This window comes from Clarias gariepinus, chromosome 14 (assembly GCF_024256425.1).
Source record: "Clarias gariepinus isolate MV-2021 ecotype Netherlands chromosome 14, CGAR_prim_01v2, whole genome shotgun sequence".
Classification (NCBI taxonomy): Eukaryota; Metazoa; Chordata; class Actinopteri; order Siluriformes; family Clariidae; genus Clarias; species Clarias gariepinus.
Window position 1 is genome coordinate 3029020 of NC_071113.1, and position 24154 is coordinate 3053173.

Consider the following 24154-nt stretch of genomic DNA (forward strand, 5'->3'; position numbering starts at 1 on the left):
GTGGGCAAATATTGCAAAGTTTAGTTTGCAAAGCTTTGTGTGCTATTGAGAACGTGATTAGCTTCACCTAATTGAGCAAGTCATTTTTAGAGGGGGTGATCTTTTCCAAACTAGGGGCTTTGTTTTTGATTTTTTTTTTCCTTTTTTTTTTTTCCTACGTTGGTGTTATATCTCTCACTTGGATGTTAAAAGTTGCAGTGAGTAAATACAGCTGGATAAAACAAAAATGGAGTGTGCGGTCAACTCACTGCCACATCCTGTCGTATGCTCCATCCCTGAAAACGCTTTGCGGTCTGATCCAGGGTCTGGTTCAGTAGCTATGAGCTCGGCCTGACGTACTTGTTTTTGTTACAAGCGTTCCTCACTGGATGTAACAACCAGCAGCATCATAATCAGCTTTTATGCCATACTGTGAGCTTGTTACAGGTGTTCCTCAATGGATGTAACAGTACGTAGTGTCATAATTGACTTTTAAGCCATACATTCAGCATGTTAAATGCGTTCCTCACTGTATGTAACAGTAGGCAGCGCATACGACCGGCAGAATTAAGGGCTGACGAATCATTGGAGCAGCGTGAGGAGTGACAGTGAGTGGAACGCACAACCTATACGTACGTTATGGTAGCACGCGGGTGAAGGCTATCTAGGCCATTTTTTTAAACTCTAATTGAATTAATGTGTAGCAATATGTTTCCTGTAAAGATGTCAGTAGTAGCACCATGGTTGATGCTCTCATGTCACCCTGAGTTTTGTGCGATAATGTGTGTGAGATGATGGCACGTGTAGCATGGATAATAAGATGTCTGACGAAACATCACCAGGTGTTTTGAATTGCATTATAAAAAGGTTTTAGATGAAAGTTTGGATACAACTAAAGCTGTGAGCTTGAGCTGCCTTCAAGGGAAACTATTTTTTACAAGAATACATTAAATGTAAGACACCGAATAAGGCTGCGAAAGTGAGGCAGGTGTCAGAAGCTACTTTTAGTGCACTTACTGGAGACCATTGGACATCAGTAAGTCACCTTAACTACCTCGGTTTAACAGCACGTTTAATCCCTGATAAATGGTAATTGCACACATTCACGCTAAATGTGTTCAAAACAGAAGAAAGACATTTAGCTAAAGCACATGCTAGCCATTTGCGCCTTGCAATATGATTACTGCTGCAAGGAGTTTCCATTTAAGATTTTTTTTAATCAACATTTGTTAAATGATAATGTTTGAGATATTATAAAACTGTATAATTTGTTTCCTCTAACCAGTTTGTCATGCATTTCTTTACTCCAATATTGCACGTTTAAATCTGAGTATTTTAAAATTGTGATTAATCACAGATTATGACTGCTATACTAGATTAACTAAATAAATAAAAAAATTCAATCGACTGACAGCACATGCAAACTAGGACACTAGCCATTGTTCTATTAAAACTCGATTCACGTGATCTGGCACTTCAAAAGATTCGAGTCACTTTAAACGATTCATTCAGTCGAGCGGGGAGAGAGAAGCCACGCCCACAGCCTCGCGCGCGCTCTGCTAGTCCGCCGCCATTGGTCCAACGGTTAAACGGTTCTTACGATGCACCATTACGACATAATGCGGGGGCGGAGGAGATGATATGACACTTGATAGAGAGAGAGAGAGGAGCTGACACTCGTACAGCGTGGAGTGTACTCCTGACATCAGGAAATTAGCTTCCCTTTATTATTTTTAAATGTGAAATTTATTACTGGAGCGACTTCTTCTTTTGCAGTTTTAGAGTCCGGCGGAAATGGCGTCCCGAGCGGGGTTCTCTGCTCCACCCGGCCCCCAAGTGCTCAACCCTGTGATGAACTCTCCCGGACACCCGCGGATGGCAGCGATGAACCCGGCCTACCGAGTGATGCCGAGTCCGGCCACTCAGTATCCGGTAAACGCTTTATAATTCTAAAGGTTTGGGTTTTGAAGGTTTTATTTTAATTAAAAACGCCGTCCTTTTAACTTTTAACTCTTTTAGTTCAGGAAGTAGATAACTGTTTTAGTTTCTTAGAGTGCTAAGCTAAATCGCTAACGCTACATACTGCTTAAATTAACAACTAAAAAGCAATTAAACACTAATATATATTTCGCTTGTCTTGCTCCGTAGTGCTGATGATTTTCCGTTGGTACATCCAGAAACAGACGGAGTTGTTTGTTTTTGTTTGTTTTAGAACTCGCTTTTCACTTAAGTGCTCGCTCCAACTTCCGTATTTAACAGCGTTTATGTGCCGCATTCCAAATCGCCTCGGGCTCCCTGCACACGCGCACTACACTCAATAGTGGTTGTAACTGCTTCCCTTACTACATCTAGTGTCCTATATGTTGGTTTGGAATACGAATGAGTGCTTGGGCGCATTGGCAAACAAAACGTCCGTTAAAAATAATAACATGAAAAAAAACGATATAAAAGTTATGTTTTATAAGATGGTTCAAATTCCTAATTAAGCGCTCGTTTTTTGCGTTGTGCCGTACAGTTGAGTCACGTGATGCAAAAGTGGGCGGGAGATCGTTAAACACTGAAGTCGAAACTGTTTTTTTGTTTTAATTCGCATTATGTGACTTATTTCAGGTTAAAGCTTATCAAAGCTGAACATGAGTAGTATATGTAAAATGTGCATCGATTGTCCTCTGTGTATAATTATACTGAACTTCAATTATTTATCTATTTTATATACATTAAGCAGAAATTCCGTGTGGTCGGTGTTTGCACATGTCGTTCCATCACAGGTGTGTTTGTTGTTTAACGGCGGTTGGAATCCCGTCGGTTACATTCCCGCCAACTCTAGGTTTCACTCTTCATGTTCCAGACCAGCCTTCCTTAAAAACCCTCTAACGCTTCCTTTTTCTGATCTTGTCCCGACTCGTTCTGTCTCAAAACCTTCTCCCACTTTCACTCACTCTTTCTTCTCGAAACATTTCCCTATAGGTCTCTCTCCTCAGCCTCCCTCAAAAGAGAAAGTGTGTGTGGAAGTGCCGGATAAAGCAGATGAAAAGTTCAAGATGCAGAACAGTTCAAGACGAGGTCTAGGAAGGAAGTGTTAGATGTTTTGTTTTTTGAAGGAAGGCTGTTCTGGAAAATTGTCCTGGAGGATGAGGGATAACGAGACCCACAGTTGTGGCGTTAATGTAACTTACTGGGTTCCAACCGGCGTTAAATAATAACAAAGAAACAAAAAAAAAATTCCCTTTTTAAAAGACTCTAAGATTGCCTTCTTCTCTCAGAAGCGTCACTTTCATGGCCTTCCTCAGACAGTCCCATTAGGTGATTACCTCAATATAAATAGTGTTGGTATAGTTCCAATTCTTAGTTTGTTTGTTAATATTTTTTTCTCATCAAATCGGCTTTGTCCTGTATTGAATGAAAAATGTCTCGCTTTTCTTTCATTATCCCATTTCTGTTGTCATGTTTGTTTTGTCTTTCTCCACACTATACCCTGCCTCTCTGACTTTGCCAATTTTATACTGTCACTTTTTTTCTTTTTCTTTTGGTTCCATCTTTTGCCAACTCATCTGTTCTCTTGTTTCCCATAAGCTATGCTGTCCATCTTTGTTCTTAAAACTGATCTATATATTACTATTGAAAAGTGAAATCCCTATTTTACTCTCCACTTCATTTATTCTACTTTGCAGTTTGCTTGGTTATGTATTCAATATTTTTTCCCTATATCCATAAACCTCCATCATGACCAAAAGTTAATTCCCCATACCTGCTGAAATATTTCAAAAAATATCAGTTATTACAATGGAGAAAAAAATTAGACTTAACCCTAGAGATGTAAATCAGCAGTCACCTCCGGAAATATCGCGATTCTTGTCTGCCAGTTTGATTAAAATTGCGACTTTATGGTCATTGCGATTTTATAAATATTGCATTTCAATATTATATTTTCACCCGATTTTTATTCAAATTTTAAACCTTAAATAATTAAATGTAGCTTGTTTTTAACATTAGTTCTGCAGCATTTAAACAATACAAACTAAATTTAAAGTTTAACTTGTATTAACTCACCAGCATGTATTTCTGTCAGTCACCATAATTATTATATTTAATAGTAATTCAAACATGGAAAATAATTCACTCCTACCACACGGGATGAAAATGTGTAAATAGTTTACCTGTAGGTTTATAAAGAAACATTGACGTTTTACCATCTTAGATGCCTCCAAAGTTTTAAAACTTAGAAGTGAGCTGTGAGGACTTTTAAGGCCAGTGATGTTTGACCAATTAGTGCTCAGTGTTGTGAGACTGGTGTCATCGTGTGTAATGAGAGGGTCCAAGACTAATTTGCTCACAGAGTTTGAAGAAAGGGGCTGATCGGAGGCTTTTAACACACTTGTTAATAATATAATGCTATTAAAAAAAGCTAAAATGCTCAGTACAGTGTGGTTTATATTTAAGAGCTGATTGGCTGATCACCGGTCACGCCCAATCACACTGAAAACAAGACGATTCTGGTCACTGGCTGATCAACTGGTTCATCTCTATTATCAATGTAAAAATCAGTCAAAAACACCACACAAAAGAATTGTGTTTCATAACAGTCTTTTTATTTATCTTACCCAACACTCCCCTGGTGAGTCCCATTTTCTACCTTAGGCTGGCTCGATACCTCCGAGCCTGAACGTCTTTCTTAATCTGAACAGTTCTTCTGTCAAAAAGTCCTTCTTACAATTACAGACTTCCCTCCAATTCCCATCATGTGCAATTTGAGTAGTAGTCCCTCTTCCACAAAATTTCGTAAGCTTTTTCCACATTAAAGAGAAAAAAAAAATCACAGCCACTTTGTTTTGTTTATTTGAGCTATTCTTACTCCATGCTCAAGGCGTATTACTGGGTCCATGGTTTTTCTCCCTTCTCTGAATCCACTTTGATAAGCAGCCACCAAGCCTCTCTTCTCCAGTGAGTTTACTGGCCTGTTATTTACTGTTTATTCCCTCAATCAGTTTACAGACATGCAATGTCAAAGCCATTGATCTCTCATTCCCTGTACACTGGCATCTTTTCCTGGTTTTCTTATTGAAGTGATTATTGCCTCCGTGCAGTGTTCTGGTGATCTGAATCTTCTCCCATATACTATATCATGTATCATCTTTTATGTCATTCTGTGAGGTAATAATATCTTTATGTGATCACCAGGTCATTAAGTTCACTCTCCTCACAGAATGTAAAAGTAGGCAGCGTCATCATTTTTTATTTTTATTTTTCCCTCCGCATTCCAGTACGACCCAACAAAGGGCTATTGGACCCATCGCAAAGTAGCTATTGAAAAATGGACATTGCATCATGATGAACACAGCCGTCAAGAAAATTCCATCCTGAAGCTCGTGAAGTGTGCTGCCCCCCCCCCTCTCTCCCTCCTCTTTCTCTTTTCTAGTCCAAGTCTTAAATCGACACATTTTCTTCAAAATGTCAAAGTATAAGTCACGCTTTCAAACGACAGTTTTTGAATTCTTTGAAGCCGCTGGGAATTCTACCCCATCTATTACATTTGAAGTGATGCTATCTTTCACTACTAACAGCACATTTGATTAATATTAATTTAACTTTGCAATACTCTACAGGTCAAGGGAAAAACATTAATTATATACCGTGCCTTCCCGTTCTGACCCTTGCATGCAAACCAGATATGTAGACAGATGGAGCCTTGACTTTTAAGAAGTTTACTTTTGATATGTATTGGGACAAAATGACCCAGCACAGTGATCTCTCTCTCTCTTTCTCTTTTTCTTTCTAGTTTTTCCACTGAGCCTCTATACAATCACCTTTATTGTACTTGGTTTTTATTCATGCTTGCCATGTTGCCTGGCTTTCAGCCGTGCACGCTCTTTGTGGTGATTTTCTTACTGGTTAAACTGGTTTGTTGTGTTTCCTGGGTGTGCCAGACACACTCACTGTATCCGTATTGTGTAAAAGCCAAATCAATTCCATGGAACTGACTTTAAATAGTTTTTAGGCGCCAAACAAACGCCAGGTTCTTCAGCATTCAGGTTAACGAACAGCCATGTTTGTGTAGCTGCAAAGAAGCGTGTTATGTTTATAATTATACTTTCAGGCAGAATTTTTTTTTTTTTTTAGATAATCCTGTATAACAGTGTGAGTTATAATGTACGGTGAAGCACATTAATACAGAAATGGAGAAGGTTATAATGAGAGGGGGGTGTGGCTGTCTTTAGCTGGGATTTCAAACTAGATATCTATTGTTTATTTATTATTTTTTTTGTATAGATTAAACAGCTCCTCTCCAAAATTCTGTTGAAGTAAATATATTTAAAGAAAATGTTGCCGGTCTAAAGTTAATGACTGACAAAATTGTATTTAAAGTCTGCCTAATCATTAATAATTGGGGGGGGGGGGGGACTTCTGTTTGCTTTTTTCTTATTCGGTCATTACACGCGCACACGTACACACATAGGCAGATTTACTATCACGCTCACTTTTTTCCCCCTAAATGGTATCCGTAGCTTCTGCTTACACTTACACAGCCAGCTCGAAACCTCTTATGTTTTTGTCAGCATTTATTCTTCTTTTTATTTTTTATTATTAACTCCTCTGAAAGGGGGCAGGGCGGGGGAGTTAAGTTCTCCCTCTCTCCCTGCTGTCAGTGCGCTCCTCCGGGATATTCATCAGTCTAGTGCTATGTGTTTTTTGCGGGTTGGCAGGCGGGTACATGCGCTTGATTTGCGCACGTCACAGCAGATCGCTCTTAATTATGATATAAGCTGATCAGACATGGTCATTTGCTTTAAATTATTTCCTGATTATTCACCATGCTGGTAATTTATTATTATTATTATTTTTTTGTACCTAGAAAAGTAAATAGAGATAAACGTTTCCGCTCTTTACCATGAGTGCTGTCGTGCATGCGTCCTCCTCATTACTCTTTAGGTTTTCACCAGTCGCTTAAGAGTCAAGGTGTTTCATAAAAAATTTGTGATGCATCTTATAATATCTTTGATTTTTTTACAGTGATTTCTTGGGAAACGCTCACAATTTTAAGAATACTGTTCACTAGGAGCAACTCTTTGTGCTGGGAATTTTAATAAATACGGCCCCATGACTTCTTGGAGCATATCCTCTTCACACATGATTTTATGGTTTGTGTATTTAAACAGCGTCCTGGCGTCCCTCCTGTGCGAAGCATGCCCATGGGTGGGATGGGTTCCATGGGTTCTCCGATGGCCGGGCCGTCGTACGGTGGCGCCATGGGTGTTCGGCCTGGCATGCCCCAAGCCACCTTGGACCCGGCTCGCAAGAGACTCCTGCAACAGCAACAACAGCAGCAGCAGGCGGGGGGGATGATGGGACCTCGGCGTGGGTGAGTCTCAGCAGGTCATTTAGTACGCATAATCATACTTGTAACAAGTTAAAAAGTATGACCTTGTTCTGTGTGAAATTACCTTCTGGTTTTAGGCTGAAACGACGCAAAATGGCTGACAAGGTTCTACCCCAGAGGGTGAGTTCTATCGCATGTGTGCGTATGTACGTGTGTGTACGTGTTTGCACTTTATCAACTGGTGTTAAGTGTTATTTTGTTCGCTTGGTGTGAGGCAGATCCGGGACTTGGTTCCAGAGTCTCAGGCCTACATGGACCTTCTGGCATTTGAGAGGAAGCTGGACCAGACCATCGCTCGCAAGCGCATGGAGATCCAGGAGGCCATCAAGAAGCCCATCACGGTAACACAAACAAGCGGTCTATCTGTCTAGGGTTGGGGTTTGGCATCATTAAAATTGTAAACTGTAAAAAAAAAAAAAAAATTGTCGTCCTTTTCTGTGTTAAACCTATTATTTTTGTAAACCTCAAACTTTTATGAAGTTTTTTGTTGTTGTTTGTTTTTGTTTTTTTTGCAATCCGACACGTAAATGGTACTTTCGCAGAAATGTGATCAGTGAGCCGTGTCTCATTCTTGTCTCACTTTGGTCCCTAAAGCAAAAGCGTAAGCTGAGGATCTACATCTCAAACACCTGCACGCCTGCCAAACCTGAGGGCGAGGAGTCTGAGAAAGTGGCATCATGGGAGCTTCGAGTGGAGGGCAAACTCCTGGAGGATGTAAGTTGACCAAGTTGGACCTATAGAACAAGCGCGTTATTATAAGCCTGCGCTGTTCTGATCAGCGGTTAACGCTAAGTGTAATTTTAGTATTTGGGTGATTTAACATTATATCTGAGATAAATATTAATGTTTCTGATGTTTCTGTCTTGTTTTTATGTGCGTCGGTTGTGCTGAGTCGGCTTATTATTTCTTAGTAATTTAAGTTGATGCTTAAAGTTAATATTTTTTATTGTATTTTTTGGGTGTGGTTTATAAGTCATTTCTTATCACATCTGAGGTAAATGTTGACATTCTGGTCATGTTTCTTTACTTTCCAGGCCCTTTATTTTATTTTTCTCCCTAATTGTTCTGTTCCATCTTCAGTCATAAGTTGATGCTACAAGTAATTACGCTGTCATTTTGGTGGTTCTGAGTGTTTTCGCAGTAATTTATTCTCAGATCTGAGGTAATAGTGCCCTTCTGGATACACCTTTCTGGGTTTTACGGTCGAGTTGTGTTTCTGTTGTGCTGTGTCACCTGTGTTTAAATCATTATCCTCATCCTCAGTGTTATTGGCTAACTTGTAATTAGCATACGTTTATCTTTGTTGCCTAGAAACAGTGCGTTCAAAATCTGTTGATTGTTGGCTTAAAGTTGTTGCTTTGATCGTCCTTAGATCTCTGCCTGAAGTTTAATCTGCACCATAAATGAAATCAAAATGTTGAGTAAAAGCGATGTTGTCAACAGTTGTGTGATGGATTTAATAATCTACTTTTAAATTATCTAATGCGCTACTGTGTTAGTGTAAACAAACACCTGCACCAATAGATATTAATTAGAAAAGATAAAGTGAATATTTTTTACCGGGATTAGTTCATATTTTCACTTTGAATAGTTTTTTGTAAATTTTTACATGCTGAAAGGACAAAACATCACTCCCCAGTTACCGAACAGGCAGTGTATTTGTGTGACGACGAAAGAAGGACAACTTGGTGTAAACAAAACGCAAGATACTCAACCTTACAGAATGGGATTTATTTGTATTAATAAGTTAGACAGAGAGTTCTTCTGTAATATCACTTATTACATTAAAACGTATTTAATTATTTCTGCAAACTGTTTAATCATCAATGACGAGTACTTCTGCTACTATGAATATAAAAAAATATATATATTTATTTTTTTTACCGAGATAAAAATCTCGGCTGTTAGTGGGTGAGGTAAGAAGAAGTGGAAGTGGCTAGCTGTTTTATTCCCCTGCCCCTCCTCCCCCCAATTGTGGAGCAAAATGTTTTTGTTAATGTTATTAAAAAAAATGGTAAAAGATGAGGTAACTATCGCAGAGAAGAGTGAGCATTTTCTCCTGGAATGTTTCTCGTTCTCCAGAAGAGGCGAATCAGCACCGAGCATTGAGATCCAAATGTAGCAGTGAAATGTCAAACAAGGCCTTGTAACATCTCAGAGCTGTTTTTCATCCCTCCGCATGCCTTCGGCCAACTCTCAGAACCAGATGCGCTGGGGAAATTTCCCAAGACGACTACGCCCCACAGCTCGAAGGCTTTCACAAAGAGTTTAAAATGAAGAATTGAAACCTTGTGTGGAGGATGAGGGCATGAAGTGATGCACAGAGCCACCTGAAGAGGGGAGAAAAGAAGAGAAACTGCTTTTCCGTTTTTTTTTTTCTCTCTCTGCTTTCTGATTCAGTGGTTAAGATGGCATGAGTGAAGGCATAAATAAGGGAAATGGTTGTGCAAGTACTGGAAGGGTGGGTGGGTGGGTGTGTGTGTGTGTGGACATAAACAACGCAACATCAGTGTGTTAACCAAGACCATAACTGACACCCCTCACTGTCTCCTCCCCCCCCCCTTTTTTTTTACATCTATAGCCTGGGAAACAAAAGAGAAAGTTTTCTTCCTTCTTTAAAAGCCTGGTGATTGAGCTGGATAAGGAGCTGTACGGTCCAGACAACCACCTGGTGGAGGTAAAGCAGTTCATAGAGCAACAGCTACCTCTGACATAAAACAAACATACATACATACATACATACATGCATGCACATCAAAAATATTAAAACACTATTTGACAGGGTGAATCGTTTAGACATGGAAAGTGAATAAAGAGTCAAGATGGGAATCAAAATGCACCACCCAATACTATACATGTAAAACGAAACACCAGGACTAATTAGATTTGTGTTGTGATTCTGATAGCATACAGATTCTATATATCATTTGTAATGGTATGTTGTTACAATTCTGAACAAACTTAATAAAATAATTGTACCCCCCCCCCCCCCCCGCCCATATAAATAGAAAATATCATAAATGTAATAAATATTGCAAAGTATAACAGTTGGGAGAAAAAATACAATAGTAAAATTAATGAATGAATAAATATTTACATAAATGAATAAGTATAAAACACTAATTTTATATAATTATGAAAATAATTAAATATATGGCTTATTTACCTTATGATATATATTTTAAGGCATTTATTTAAGCACGGAATAAAAAAATAAATGCAATAATTATTTTATTTTTATTTTTTTTCTTCTTCTTTCTTATCCACTATAATATTATTTAAATATCTACTTACCAGCAGTAATGTAATCTGTATATTTATTTAAAAATTTATTTGAGTAAATACTATTTTAAATATTGTGCTTTAAATAGTTAAAACAAATGTTATTGGTGAGTAAATTAATGTTTAAAAAAATAGATATCTGCAGGTAAATGCATATAATAAGTCTAAGTTCTCATCAGTTAATATTAAGATTTATTATATAACATAATGTTTCTGCTATATGTATATTGCGATATATTAAGTGTGTGTGTGTGTGTGTGTGTTCCTTTTCGGCTCTTCAGTGGCACAGGATGCCCACCACTCAGGAGACGGATGGCTTTCAGGTGAAGAGGCCTGGAGACGTGAATGTGAAATGTACGCTGCTGCTCATGCTGGACCACCAGGTAACGACCGCCAATACTTTTGCAAAACTGATTTTCATTTTACGTAAGTCACGGCTGTGATCACGCACAAAGCGATCTAGTTGAGAAGCTAATGCGTGATCAGTTAGCATGCAAATCCAACACGTTAACCTCGACTTTCTCCTCCTGTGTTTCGTGCCCGAAGCCGCCGCAGTACAAACTGGACCCGCGGTTAGCGCGTCTCCTGGGCGTCCACACTCAGACTCGCGCCAGCATCATGCAGGCGCTTTGGCTGTACATTAAGAACAATAAGCTGCAGGACTGCCACGAGAAAGAATACATCAACTGCAACCGCTACTTCAGACAGGTGTGTACGGTATAGCGTGTATGTGAAGACTAGCAGTGAGCGCTTGACTAACGTGGCGGCGTCTCGTTTCAGATCTTCGCCTGCCACAGAATGAGGTTCTCCGAGATCCCCATGAAGCTAGCTGGACTCCTGCAGCACCCGGACCCCATCGTCATCAACCACATCATCAGGTGTGTATACACGATGCTCTTGTCCCGTACCTCACACACACACACAAAGCTGTGGGTTTTTTGGGGTTTTTTTTTATAATAATAATCAAAATCCGGTTCTCGTGGACAGCGTGGACCCGAGCGACCAGAAGAAGACGGCCTGCTTCGACATCGACGTAGAAGTGGACGATCCACTAAAGAGCCAGATGAGCAGCTTCTTGTCCTCAACCACCAACCAGCAGGAAATCGCAGCCCTGGAGATGAAGGTGATGAACGTACTGATGATGATCATGTGATCGAGTCACGATATGGTGGCTTGGATGTTTTCCTTGTAAGACATGATGGGATGGTCTATTTTTGTTCTCATCAGATCCATGAGACCATCGAGTCGATAAACCAGCTGAAAACACAGCGAGACTTCATGCTGAGCTTCAGCAACAACCCTCAGGACTTCATCCAGGACTGGCTCAAGTCTCAGAGTCGAGACCTCAAGGTACCCACAATCAGTCTAACACAAGCAGTGAAATATTCAGAACAGGAAAGTGTGTGTGTCCGTGTGTATTATACATAATGTACATTAATAAGAATCATCTTATCGTAGCAGGTCTCGGTATTGGACAAATACAACTTCAGACGAACATATAACAATAACTTAGTAACAATATAATATATATGTATAACTTATAACAATAACTTAGTTATTTATTTAACAAAAATGAAGCCAAAAAACAAGTACCCTCATGATTCAGTGACTTGTAGATCCACCTTCAGCAGCAGTATCTCGATTTGATGATTTCCATGTGACTTTTTCAGTCTCTCACATCGTTTTGACCCCTCATCTCCACAACATTGCTTCAGTTCGTTGAGGTTTTGGTGCGTTCTCTTATGCACAGCTCTGTTAAGGTCCCACCACAGCATTTCAGTTGGGTTGAGGTCTGGACTTTGATTAGTCCGTTGATTCTCTTATTTTTCAATCGCTGTGACGTAGATCTACTGGTGTGCTAGTTCTACTGGCGTGCTAGCATACTTGGTATATAGAGGAGTTCATGGTCGACTTAATGTCCCCGGGTCTCCAATGTCAACCTCCGCCGCCGTGCCTGACGGTGTGTATGAGGTGTTTCTGCTGAAATGCTGTTTGGTTTTGGCCTAACATTGAGCTGGGTGTTGAGGCCAAACAACTCCACTTTGGTCTCATCTGTCCATAGGACATTGTTCCAGAAGTCTTGTGGTTTGTTTAGATGCAGTTTTGCGGACCTCGCACATTTTCTTTTTTAAGATCGATGATGTTTCTCCTGGCAGCGCTTTCAAACAAACCGCACTTGTTTAGTCTTTTTCTAATTGTGCAGTCATGGACTTTATCATTTAACACGCTCATTGAGACCTGTAGAGTCTAATATGTAGCTCTTTTTTTTTTTTTTTTTTTTTTTTCTTTTTTTTTTGGCATTTCCCTGAGCATTGCACGCTTCTCGGGGTGAATGTGCTGGGACGTCCAATCCTGGGAAGACTGGCAACTGTCCTCAATGCTTTTCACTTGTGAATAATTGTTCTAACTGTGAAACGTTGAACTTCAAATTGTTTGGAGATTGTCTTTTTTAACCTTTTCCTCTCAAGATTGATGTACAGCAGCAGTTGCTTCTCTAAGACCATTGCTTATGTCCCCTTTTGGCGATCAGTTAATCAAAGGCTGCGACTTGCCCACTTACTGCTTCTTACTGCACTTAATTTTTGTTATAAATGAATAATGGCACGGTGAAAACGGTTGTATTGTGAGGTTTGTGTGAGGTTGTATTTGCTTTGTACAGAGAGAATTTTTATTTTTTAAATCAAGCATTCACACAAAAATGGGGGGGTTACAAACTTTTTTTTTTTCCCATGGCGATAAGTAGTCACTTAGTGTTTAGTCGTAAGGGTGTTGTTATAGAGATGGCTGTGAATATGCAGAATTCTTTAAGCCAAGAATTTGGAGTTACTCAGCTGCTGAGCTCGTGAGATCAGGACTGGTTTTCATTAAAAAGTCATTTGGTCCGACTTAGTGGCGCTGTTATGATCTGTGTGTGTGTGTGTGATTCAGCTGATGACCGACACTGCCGGGAACCCAGAGGAGGAGAGGAGGAGCGAGTTCTACCAGGCTCCCTGGATCCAGGAGGCCGTGGGCCGCTACGTATTCTCCAAGGTACGCGTCCTGGCACGTTCCCAACCTACTGTAGACACAGCTGCAGCCGCATCCTTAGGCTGACTGTAGAACTAATACAACTTTTAAAGATTTAAAAAACATTTTGATCGTATTAACAATTATCTAATTCCAAAAAGAAAACCGACGTGCTATTTAGATTTTTTTTTCTGGACTAGAAATGAGTTCCTTGTATGTTTCCTTAAACGGCAAGTCTTCATTGCAGTTCACGTTACAGGCACCAGAACGCTACTAGAAAAATGACATGGGCCCCTTAAAATGTTACAAATAGTGCTGTCAATTGATTTTAAAAAATCAGTTGTCCGAGGTCTTATATAATGTGCCGCTATCACACACAGCCGGGTAACTGCGCTTCCATTATGGGAAGCCATTAGAGTCAAATGTGGACATATGATTGATTGATTGATTTTGATTAACTTGCACATAAACAAATGAATGGCATGTTAAAAATTCTAGCTTAATCACGTGCATTAATACGTTAATATTGACAGTCTTAGTTTAACTAGTGTTTTGGTGGTCCCCAGGTCCAGCAGAGGAGACAGGAGCTGGAGCAGGTACTCGGTATCCGCCTCACCTGAACCCCAGAGGAAGCGCTTCAAACCGGGAGAGGCGTCGACTTGGGGACCTAGGTCCGAAAACGGCGTGCCGAAATAAATGCTGCAAGTCTTCGTACTATGCATCTTTTTTTTTTTTTTTCTTTCTTTTTTTTTTTTTGCTTAAAATGTGACGTGAGATTTCCTCAGGTCATAGATTTGTCGCTGTTATAATATTTTCATGTATGAAAGGATTTTCTTCCTATTGTTCACATACTAATGTCTATGAGCCTCTCCTTTGGTAATACGTACCAAATTTGGATTGTGTGTGTTGAAGTGTTTGCGCGTATGTGAGTGCATTTTGTGTTTCTAAGCCGTATCTGCCTTGTTTCTTATTCGTGCCAATGAGATAAATTGGAAGGTTGTGTTTAATACAGACGTCTCTGATTTTAGGGGACTTCAGCCAAAATGTAGTGTTTACATTTTGTGTGTGGTATGACTGTTCTAACAGTGCCAGAACACAAATGTTGTGTTCCTAAACAGCAGGTAGGAGGGAGTGTAAGCCATTTGTAACTCATCTCCGATGGCCTTAAACATAAAGCTGTCTGATTCCTGTTCGTAACACATCGTGATCAGACCACGTTTCAGATTTATTAATCCCGATCAGGGAGCTGGGTTCATTTTTTTTTTTTTTTTTTTTTTTATCCAGGTTTGTCTTTGACTTGAGATTTGATCAGTGGTTGTTGGATAACGCGAGCACAACGTTTGCCCTTTTTTCTTTTCCTTTCTTCCTTTAGTTTTTAATATGGTACTAAACCAGAGTCAGGTAATTAGCTGCATGTATTGAAGCGCTGTGTTCTACCTTAAGTTTGAAGTTAGCATAATTTTCATGTTTTGATTTTTTAAGTCATGTACCATGTGGAAAAGTTTAAATGAGGTAGGGGTTAAAACTTGTGCACAACAATCAACACGTTACTTGAAGACGTCCATCCGTAGCACAGGCCTGTCTACACCGTCATCTTGTTTGTATGAACCAAAGCAGAAAAACGATTCACCGAGAGCTCTGGAGTTTTTTTTTTTTTTTTTATGTTTGCGTTTAATGCAGGTTTCGAGTTTACCGGCTTGTTGCCTTGGTAACTACCCCAATGACAGCGCTTCTCAGCCATGTTAAAGCCATAGTGTGTGTGTGTGTGTGTTTAGTTTGTTTTTGTTCTGGTTTGAGCTTCTTACATTCCGTGTGTGTACAAATAAAAGTTTAAAGTTATAAATTTCAAAAAATTGACTCAGAAGAAGAGAGATGATTTACAGTACATAAACGCTTAAAGGGGTGGTGGGGGGTGTTTATCAGTTTTACATTTAGTTTAAGCTTAAGACAATCAGCTGAGAAATGTTTCCTAAAATTGACAAAAGTCCAACTAGTCTAAAGCTACAATGATCAGCACGGCTAGTTATATTTAGCGAACTCTCACCGAGATCAATTACAAAGAGCCTTCAATATCTTATTTAATATAAACAAAGTACTGATTACAAAGTGTTTTGAATTGAGCATGTATATGTTTCACAATATGGGTCACAGTCTATCATTTTGCTTAAAGAATAAAATAAAATAGCTAGCGGTTCAGATAAATCGATCTTAACCAAGGTTTCTAAAACACATTAGTAATTAAAAATTGTACAGGTACGTTGTTTTGTTTAACACTGTTCAGTTTTCGAGTTACAAAAAAAGCATCGAGAGCGGCAGAAAGCCATACTTTGACACGTGTGCGCAAAATGATGCTAACATTTGTAGCTTCCTGTGTAAAAGACCCTGAACAGTAAATGTTACCAAATAACTAGTCGTGCAAACTACAAATGCGTAATAGATAGCTAGCTTAAGCTCTTTTGGCCGTCTCCAATGGTTACCGTTATTACTTGTGGGCGTGGCCTGTCCCCCTTCCCACACAATTCTAATGCAAAATCTCTGTAGCTATGTATAACTTCTAAAGTTAAATAATTAGTGACGCATGCTGGCTGATGAGGTAAATTTTGCCCTGAACCATCCCTATAAATTCTATTTTTATTTTTAAGCAAGTATTATTAAACCCTGGCCTGTGATTTCATTACAGTTAGTATAACTTCCGTATTCAACGTGCCATTGTTTTTAAGCATATGATGTACTTTTATTTTTGTATAACCTGTTGAATAAAAAAAAATGTTTTTTGGATGACTGTTTTGTAAGTTTTGATATGTGATCTGTACTTTTTATACTCTTCCAAGCTTTTTTTTTTTGTATTTTTATTTTTTTTTTATACAATAAAAAGGCATCAGCGCTCCTCTTTTTGTCATCATGAATAAATAATTTGTACTTTATTAATCCCAAATGGAAATTGTAATTTACAGACATCCTAGGTAGGAAGCTGGGGTCAGAGCGCAGAATCAGCCAGGATACAGCGCAACTCCACTTCTCTGTGTTAGTGTCTGCTTACACTTTCCTGATGTTTACTCAGAACAGGCCCTGACAAGCTCATGTTATTTCTCAGCAAATTCACTGATGAACATTTATGTCTACTGCTAATGAGCTGCAACTGGATATCGAGGTCAAGTATAATTGTGACGTTATTTAACAGTAATTTAATACATTTTAATAAAGTGTAAAAATGGGACATGGTATAGTGGCGGGGGGGATAATTACTGCAAGTCATTGGACTACGAATTGGACACAACAGCCATGTTGGGATGCTTGGGATCATGGTCCTGTTGGAATGTCCAATACCCACATTTCAGCTTAATGGCATGATGTTTCCCTCAGGGATGTTTCACAGAGACACCCCCATGCTTCACTGTAGGCAGGTGAACTTTTCTGCAAATGCTTCATTCTCCAAACGTTCTGCTGATTTAATCAGTCAATGAAACCGAATTCCCAAACTTGTCTTTCTTATAAGGTTTTTAGACGTATTGGAGTCGACTTTTCTTGTGTTTTAGGCTCAGAAACAGGGTACGTCTTGGGGTGAGCACTTCGCTTTTCAGTTTGTGCCTTATAGTGCAGAGTAAAACTCCAGTCCCTGCTCTCACCCTGTGGGTCCTTTGCAGTCAGTTGAGGGTTTTTAACACTTGCCCCCTCAAGGATCTGGTAGCAGCAGGTGATAGCTTTATCTCTCTGCCATGTCCAGGTAGTGTAGTCACTGTTCTTTTAACTGTGAACTTGTAAATTAAGCCTTCTACTGTATTTATAGGACAATTTAGTACATTTGATAATTCTTATATCATTGTCCTTGTTTGTGCAAGGCCATGGACTCTTAATTTTATAGACAACTCTTGTGACCATTTCTGACGTGCAGTCAAACATCTCCATCAACAAATCTCTAGAAGGTGCTGCAAAGGGTTTTTTTTATGTGTCTAAATCAGGTACACCTGAGGAATCTAATCTGTGCTTGAGATAACACCTGATTTACAAATTTCTACTATAATGAGGGATTGAATAAGCCCATGTCCACAGTGACGTCATCGGCACACAAGGTGACGTTACGACAAGCCAAAATCTTTGTCACAAAACACCGAAGCTGCGTTTGCAGGTGGATGAAAGGCCAAAACCACATTCGATTCGAAACGGGTCACTCGATTTCTCTGTTTGGAAAAATCACTTGTTATATTCGTTGCGTTAAGCGATTTAACCTCTGTTAAAGAAGAAGAAGAAAAGGAAGAGGACACACCCCTGGGGGCAGGACATTTACATTTTCAATGCTTTTAATTGAACAAACACAAAATTGTACAGGATGAGTCATCAAAAAAAATTGCAATGTTTTCCTAAAAGTGACGCGATAAAATAAAAATAATTTTTTTATAATTACTCTATTGAAATGTTATCTCAATGCAATTTAAAGGGTGTCTTTTATTAATAGTTTAAACACAATTTTAAGCGTCTGACTAATTCATGTAATTTTAGTTTTTAAAAAATTAATGTGGGTGCATTTTTATTTCACATATTAATTATTATTTACTACATAAAAATTACAAAAAACGTTTTTACACTGTGTTTACAAGCCGAAAATAGACTAATCTAACAGAACAACGATGCAGAGACCGGAAATACGTCACAACTCAGCGGAAATTGTCGAACGTTTTCAAGATGGCGCTAGACGGAGTTGACCATGTAAGTTCTAATTCCTCCGAATGAAACAAAAATTCGGTTCGGTTGTAGTATGTAGTATGTGTTCCTTGGCATTATATTTACCCAAATTACATCTCTAAAGATGTTCGGTGTTGCGTAGTAAAATGAGATAGTTATGTCTTCTATTTTTATTCTCTTTAAACAGAATTGAGTTTGCTGTCTCATTGTTATTGCTAGCTAAAAATGGTTCGTTCCCTACTTGTATTCTGACATGTCCCGCCCTTCGCTTTTATGATTGGATGTTTTTTCTTAACTCTGAACTTTGATTGGTTACCCCCTTTGTGCATCATCTGCGTAGCCAATATAAGATTGGGAGGCGGGACTTTTGCAATACGGGTGGGAATGATAGAATGACTTGCTTGCTAACGTAGGGGAAAAATGCTACCAGTGAGCGTCGACGTTCAGTTTGTTGTATTCCGTTATTTTTTATTTTAGGAAACAACATATATTTTTAGTGTTATTTTTGCTGTATGAATGTTGTAAGCTTTAATGTTTAAGCTGGTTTATGTAAGCCAGGCAGCTCGAGCTGCAGAGAATTTTTTCATGCTATATCATCTAAAGAATGATGGAAGTTAGATTAATTTTGTTTCTGTCTCTTTCTTTCTCTCAGATGGAGTTGGAAGACAGTAAAGGAGGCTCAGGTCTCCGGCAGTATTACCTGTCCAAAATCGAGGAGTTACAGGTAAGATTAGCGGTGTGACATTCTCCAAGGAGTCGACTCATTGATTTGGATCTTGTCTGTTGAATCGTTTAGGCTGACTCCCACATACGATTCGTTTTTGTTCTTTTTTTTATTATAGTTCTAAATGTCGTAAACTAGAGCGTGTAAGGGCAATTATTTTTCACTCTTGTATTAAAATCCCATTTAAGATATTCCCATTTCTAACACTAGCTTAAACGTTTAAAAGAGTCGTCTCGTTTGGATGAACCGAGTCAAATGATCAGACTCACTGAAAAGAGCCAGTGTCTGCCAAATTACAAAGGGCTAACTGTACCATAACCGTAAAAAGAGTGTTTTAGTACTTTATTATAATGTATATTAATTGGAGAATGTTAGGGGTATCATGTTCTGACCGACTGGTACCCCCATCAAATAACGCACACAGTACATAATCAGTAGGTCTGAGACCCAAAAGATCAGAAAGTTCTGCGCTCGGTACAGAATCGTTTATATCTGAGGCTGATGTCTCAACAGTTCTGCTCATGGGCCGATCGATCGGTTTATTTCTATTATAAATGTGTAAAAAATAGTTTTGAAAAAAATTGTTTCTGGAGTCAGTGTGACGATATGTGAAGCACCACACAAAAGAATCGCGATTCATGAACTAAAAAATTTTTCCCCTCAATCGCAAGTAATTAAGAAAAAAAGATCAAAACAGTCCCAGAGTTTATCTGTCTTTACATCCACAGAACCATAACGCAGCGTGATATCCCTTAAACAAAACATTTTACACTCGACATGTGTTTCTGAGACAGATTAGTGCAGCCGATTTGGTTTAGCAGGTATCATCACGGTCATGTGGGCTCTGCTTTATCAGGTGTTACAAACTTAGTTTTGAAGTGTAGTCCTACTTATTCGTTCTTTTTTTACTTAAGACCAGGTGCAGCTTCAAGGAAGACATATGCAAGCTAAGAAATTCAAAGATGCAAGAAAACATATCAGAATTTTAAAATCTTGACCTCATCTCCCCCCCCCCCCCCCCTCTCTGTAGCTCACTGTGAACGAGAAAAGCCAGAACCTTCGGCGTCTGCAGGCCCAGCGGAACGAGCTCAATGCTAAAGGTAGAACGCACCCGCAATCACGAACGAGTGTTTACTTTGTCTTGAACACCATTACTAATCCGATTATGTGTGTACACTTTGGAGTTCGCGGTTTGAACACTTAACTCTTGTCTTGGTTTCGGTACTATATCACACTCATTAGACAGCGACCTCCTTGTTATGACAGCGTATGATATTTTGCGTTTTTGTGCAGTGCGTCTGCTTCGTGAGGAGCTGCAGCTGCTGCAGGAACAGGGCTCATACGTGGGTGAGGTGGTCCGAGCCATGGACAAGAAGAAGGTGCTGGTGAAGGTGAGAGATGTGTGTGTGTGTGAGACTCGGGTTGTTGAAGCGATTTTCTTTAAGGTCTGCTCTGTTATCTAAATTAATTTTGTGTGTCGTATCTTTCTCCACGCGCCTGTAGGTTCACCCTGAGGGCAAATTCGTAGTGGATGTGGACAAGAACATTGACATTAATGACGTGAGTGTTACACCCGAGACGAGTTGCCCTGTAGTTTGTTGAATTGGTTTGTCGTCTCATATTTGACCTGTTCCTACAGGTGACCCCGAACTGCCGGGTAGCGCTGCGTAACGACAGCTACACACTGCACAAGATCCTTCCCAACAAGGTGGACCCTCTGGTGTCACTCATGATGGTGGAAAAGGTGCTTTAAGATTCTGTGTTGTGTGTTTGAGAGAGTCTGTATGGGTGGGTGTGACGTATATAAAAACACATTTCCTTTTTGAACTGTAGGTCCCTGACTCCACCTATGAGATGATCGGTGGTCTGGACAAGCAGATTAAAGAGATCAAGGAGGTGATTGAGCTTCCCGTGAAGCACCCGGAACTCTTCGAGGCCCTCGGGATCGCACAGCCGAAGGTGGGCGGGGCTAAAAATCTTTCGATTTGTCCATTCATCAATCTTCACAAGATCTGCCTAAAGTTCATGTGTTGTTTCTATTTGTTCATTACGCGTAGGGGGTGCTGCTGTACGGACCTCCCGGCACCGGGAAGACGCTGCTGGCCCGAGCTGTCGCTCACCACACCGACTGCACCTTCATTCGTGTCTCCGGCTCCGAGCTAGTGCAGAAGTTCATCGGAGAGGGTGAGGACCTGATTTTATGTTTGTCTCATATGGACGATGCAGATTAGTGACATGAGGGATTTCCAGGCCTGTATCTGTAACCTTTAATGTGTGGTTTTAATTTTTTTTATTATGCAGGAGCAAGAATGGTGCGCGAGTTGTTCGTGATGGCACGCGAGCACGCACCCTCCATCATCTTCATGGACGAGATCGACTCCATCGGCTCATCGCGTCTCGAGGGAGGCTCCGGCGGAGACAGTGAGGTGCAGCGCACCATGCTCGAGCTCCTCAACCAGCTCGACGGCTTTGAGGCCACCAAGAACATCAAGGTACACGAGGAAGAAGACCATCACCGGTTACAACGCTGTCAGGTTATCCAGACCATAGTAATCCCAGAGACTATAATTTTCTTTTTCTCTCTCTCTTATGCAGGTCATCATGGCCACCAACCGCATCGACATCCTCGACTCGGCTCTGCTCCGGCCCGGCCGCATCGACCGCAAGATTGAGTTCCCCCCTCCCAATGAAGAGGTCTTTTATTCATTTATTTATTTATTTCCAGTCCATAAACCATGGTTAGATGCTTCCCTGAACACACATTACTTACTGCGCTCTTCCCTCGACAGGCCCGTCTGGACATCCTAAAGATCCACTCGCGCAAAATGAACCTGACGCGTGGCATCAACCTGCGCAAAATCGCCGAGCTCATGCCCGGGGCGTCAGGTGCTGAGGTTAAGGTGAGGTCACATGTTGTTTCATGCTAATAAGCTGGTTAGAGGTTACGATCGGAGGTTTTATAACACTCACCTCCTACGTTGTGTCTTAGAATAACAATTAGCTACAAAAAAAAAAAAGTACAGATTTGAATCAGTGCTAGAATAAGACCTGGTCAAGATGGTCAAGGATGGAAAAATGACTGTTCTGGTGGTTTCATCCTCAGCAGACCTCCCCTGGGTAATTTATATAGCTTGTGATGTGAGTGTTGCTGTTTTTAATACAGTCACTGGTTATTATCGTGACTGCATCCTAGACCTGATCCCTTCCCGCTGCTCCATCATGGACTCGTTCCTTCCTGCAGCTCCAGCCTTAACTTTACCACAATGACGCCACTGGCTCTGTCCTAATCTGTCCCTACCTGTTGCTCCACCCTAAACTTGAACAGTGGCTTTCTTTGCCATTTCCTTAACCTTGATGGACTTTTCACAACTTGTGATCTTGTTTCAAACAATTACCATGACAACTTCTCTCACATCTTAAACTCGTTCATGATTGACGGCCACTTTCTGTGACTCAGTCTTTCTCTTGACCACTTCCTGTAGATGTATATCCTAAACATGACCCTGACACCTGGTTAAGTGCATTCACGCTGATTTTGAATTAATACGTTTAAAAGCAACTAGTGTCACTGTTTTATTCCCTGCAACTTTTGGCACTGGCACTGCACATTATGATAAAATTCACTTTTTTTTTGTTTCTATAGGGTGTTTGTACAGAAGCTGGCATGTACGCTCTGCGAGAGAGGAGGGTCCACGTGACTCAAGAAGATTTTGAGATGGCTGTTGCAAAGGTACGGAGAGAAAAAAACACATTTAAAATATTTCAGTATTCTAATTTATAAAAAAAAAATATTGACGAACACGTATAGAATTAAGCCATAATTAAACTTGTTTTCGTTAACAGGTGATGCAGAAGGACAGCGAGAAGAACATGTCTATCAAGAAGCTCTGGAAGTAGAGCCTTTATCGCCAGCGCCTTGTAACTTCACCTGTATCATTTCTTTTGTTTATTTCTTCTTCTTTGGTTTATTCCTGTGCTCTGAATTTATTTTAAATAAACAGTGTCTCCTCTTCAGACTTCCACCTCCTCTGTTTTTTTCATATAAGCATTACAATTGTGATTTATTCAGACAAAGTGACAGAGAGAATTTGAGAATTTAATCCTAGCATACAGCTGGCCAGTTGAGGGCGCTGCTGAGATGAGGGCGCTTTATGCTTGATTTCCGTGTGGAATTTCAACCCTGATCCCAGATACGATCTTATGAGTAAGGTGACCGATTAGACGGACATCTGACACGGAACACTGCTGGAAATATGTTATGTCATAATGTTTTGGAGTCTTGAGCCAAAAGTTTACACTCCCATTGTCTAGAGACATGGTTCAGACGTTCACCCTTTTCGTTGTAACACGATTCCAGTGTGGATTAGGGAACCTGCGTTATTTCAGAATAAGGTTGTTGTTAAATAATAACTAAGATTTATGTGAGATTTTATTTGCTTTATTGGGTATTCAGTCGATCAGAACTTTTACATGCACAGTGTTAATATTTTGAAGTCCCGAACCCAAATCTGTGTGTAATTCACTGATCAGCATGAACCCCCCCCCCCCCAAAAAAAAAAACTGAAGCACTAATAATACAGTTTTTAAATATTAATTCCGAAACCAAAATGGAAAAACAGATAACACTTGCTAACTATGCTTTGTTCGTGTCACACTAGACGATGTAGTAGGGTTTTTTTGTTTGTTTTTTTTCCCAACAATCCCACAAGTAGGGAAAGCAGCTGCATGGGGCCTTCAGAGGCATAGCTTTTCGATCTTTGTCTGTAAAACCGCTGCAGACGAGTGTATCTAGCTTACAAGCGTTATCCTATTTTCTGCAAAATCGGAAAATTAGTTTTATTTTTGGGGGATTATTTATTTCTTTTTTTCAGTTTTGGAAACTGATATTAAATGTTTTTTTTTTATTTATTATTTATTACTGTTCAAGATCAAAAGAAGGAACATAAAATATATTAACCTGTAACAGACTTAAGTTAGCCTTTAACAAGCCTCTTAATTTTTTCATAGATGCTGTACCTCAAAAGGACTCGTCTCCCTATTAGATAAACCAGTTAAAAATATTTTTTCATCACATTTCAGGTTATGGTCATTGGCAGCAATCAGCTTTA

General features: G+C 39.8%; 2 protein-coding genes across 2 annotated transcripts; both read left to right on the forward strand.

Annotated features, from left to right (window-relative positions):
- The first annotated feature begins 1610 nt into the window (after nucleotides 1-1610).
- smarcd2 (SWI/SNF related, matrix associated, actin dependent regulator of chromatin, subfamily d, member 2) lies at nucleotides 1611-16468 on the forward strand. Its single transcript, XM_053512126.1, has 13 exons — nucleotides 1611-1911; nucleotides 7134-7336; nucleotides 7432-7474; nucleotides 7573-7695; nucleotides 7949-8068; nucleotides 9936-10031; nucleotides 10918-11019; nucleotides 11183-11344; nucleotides 11417-11514; nucleotides 11624-11759; nucleotides 11864-11986; nucleotides 13565-13666; nucleotides 14209-16468. Exons 1-13 carry the CDS (start codon nucleotides 1774-1776, stop codon nucleotides 14260-14262), a joined length of 1500 nt encoding a protein of 499 aa, XP_053368101.1. The 5' UTR covers nucleotides 1611-1773; the 3' UTR covers nucleotides 14263-16468.
- Nucleotides 16469-18303: 1835 nt separating this feature from the next.
- psmc5 (proteasome 26S subunit, ATPase 5) lies at nucleotides 18304-23062 on the forward strand. Its single transcript, XM_053512335.1, has 13 exons — nucleotides 18304-18346; nucleotides 18975-19046; nucleotides 20077-20146; nucleotides 20340-20437; nucleotides 20550-20606; nucleotides 20686-20790; nucleotides 20880-21005; nucleotides 21104-21230; nucleotides 21348-21538; nucleotides 21642-21740; nucleotides 21836-21946; nucleotides 22690-22776; nucleotides 22890-23062. The coding sequence occupies exons 1-13, from the start codon at nucleotides 18323-18325 to the stop codon at nucleotides 22941-22943; spliced, it is 1221 nt and encodes a 406-aa protein (XP_053368310.1). The 5' UTR covers nucleotides 18304-18322; the 3' UTR covers nucleotides 22944-23062.
- Nucleotides 23063-24154: the final 1092 nt, after the last annotated feature.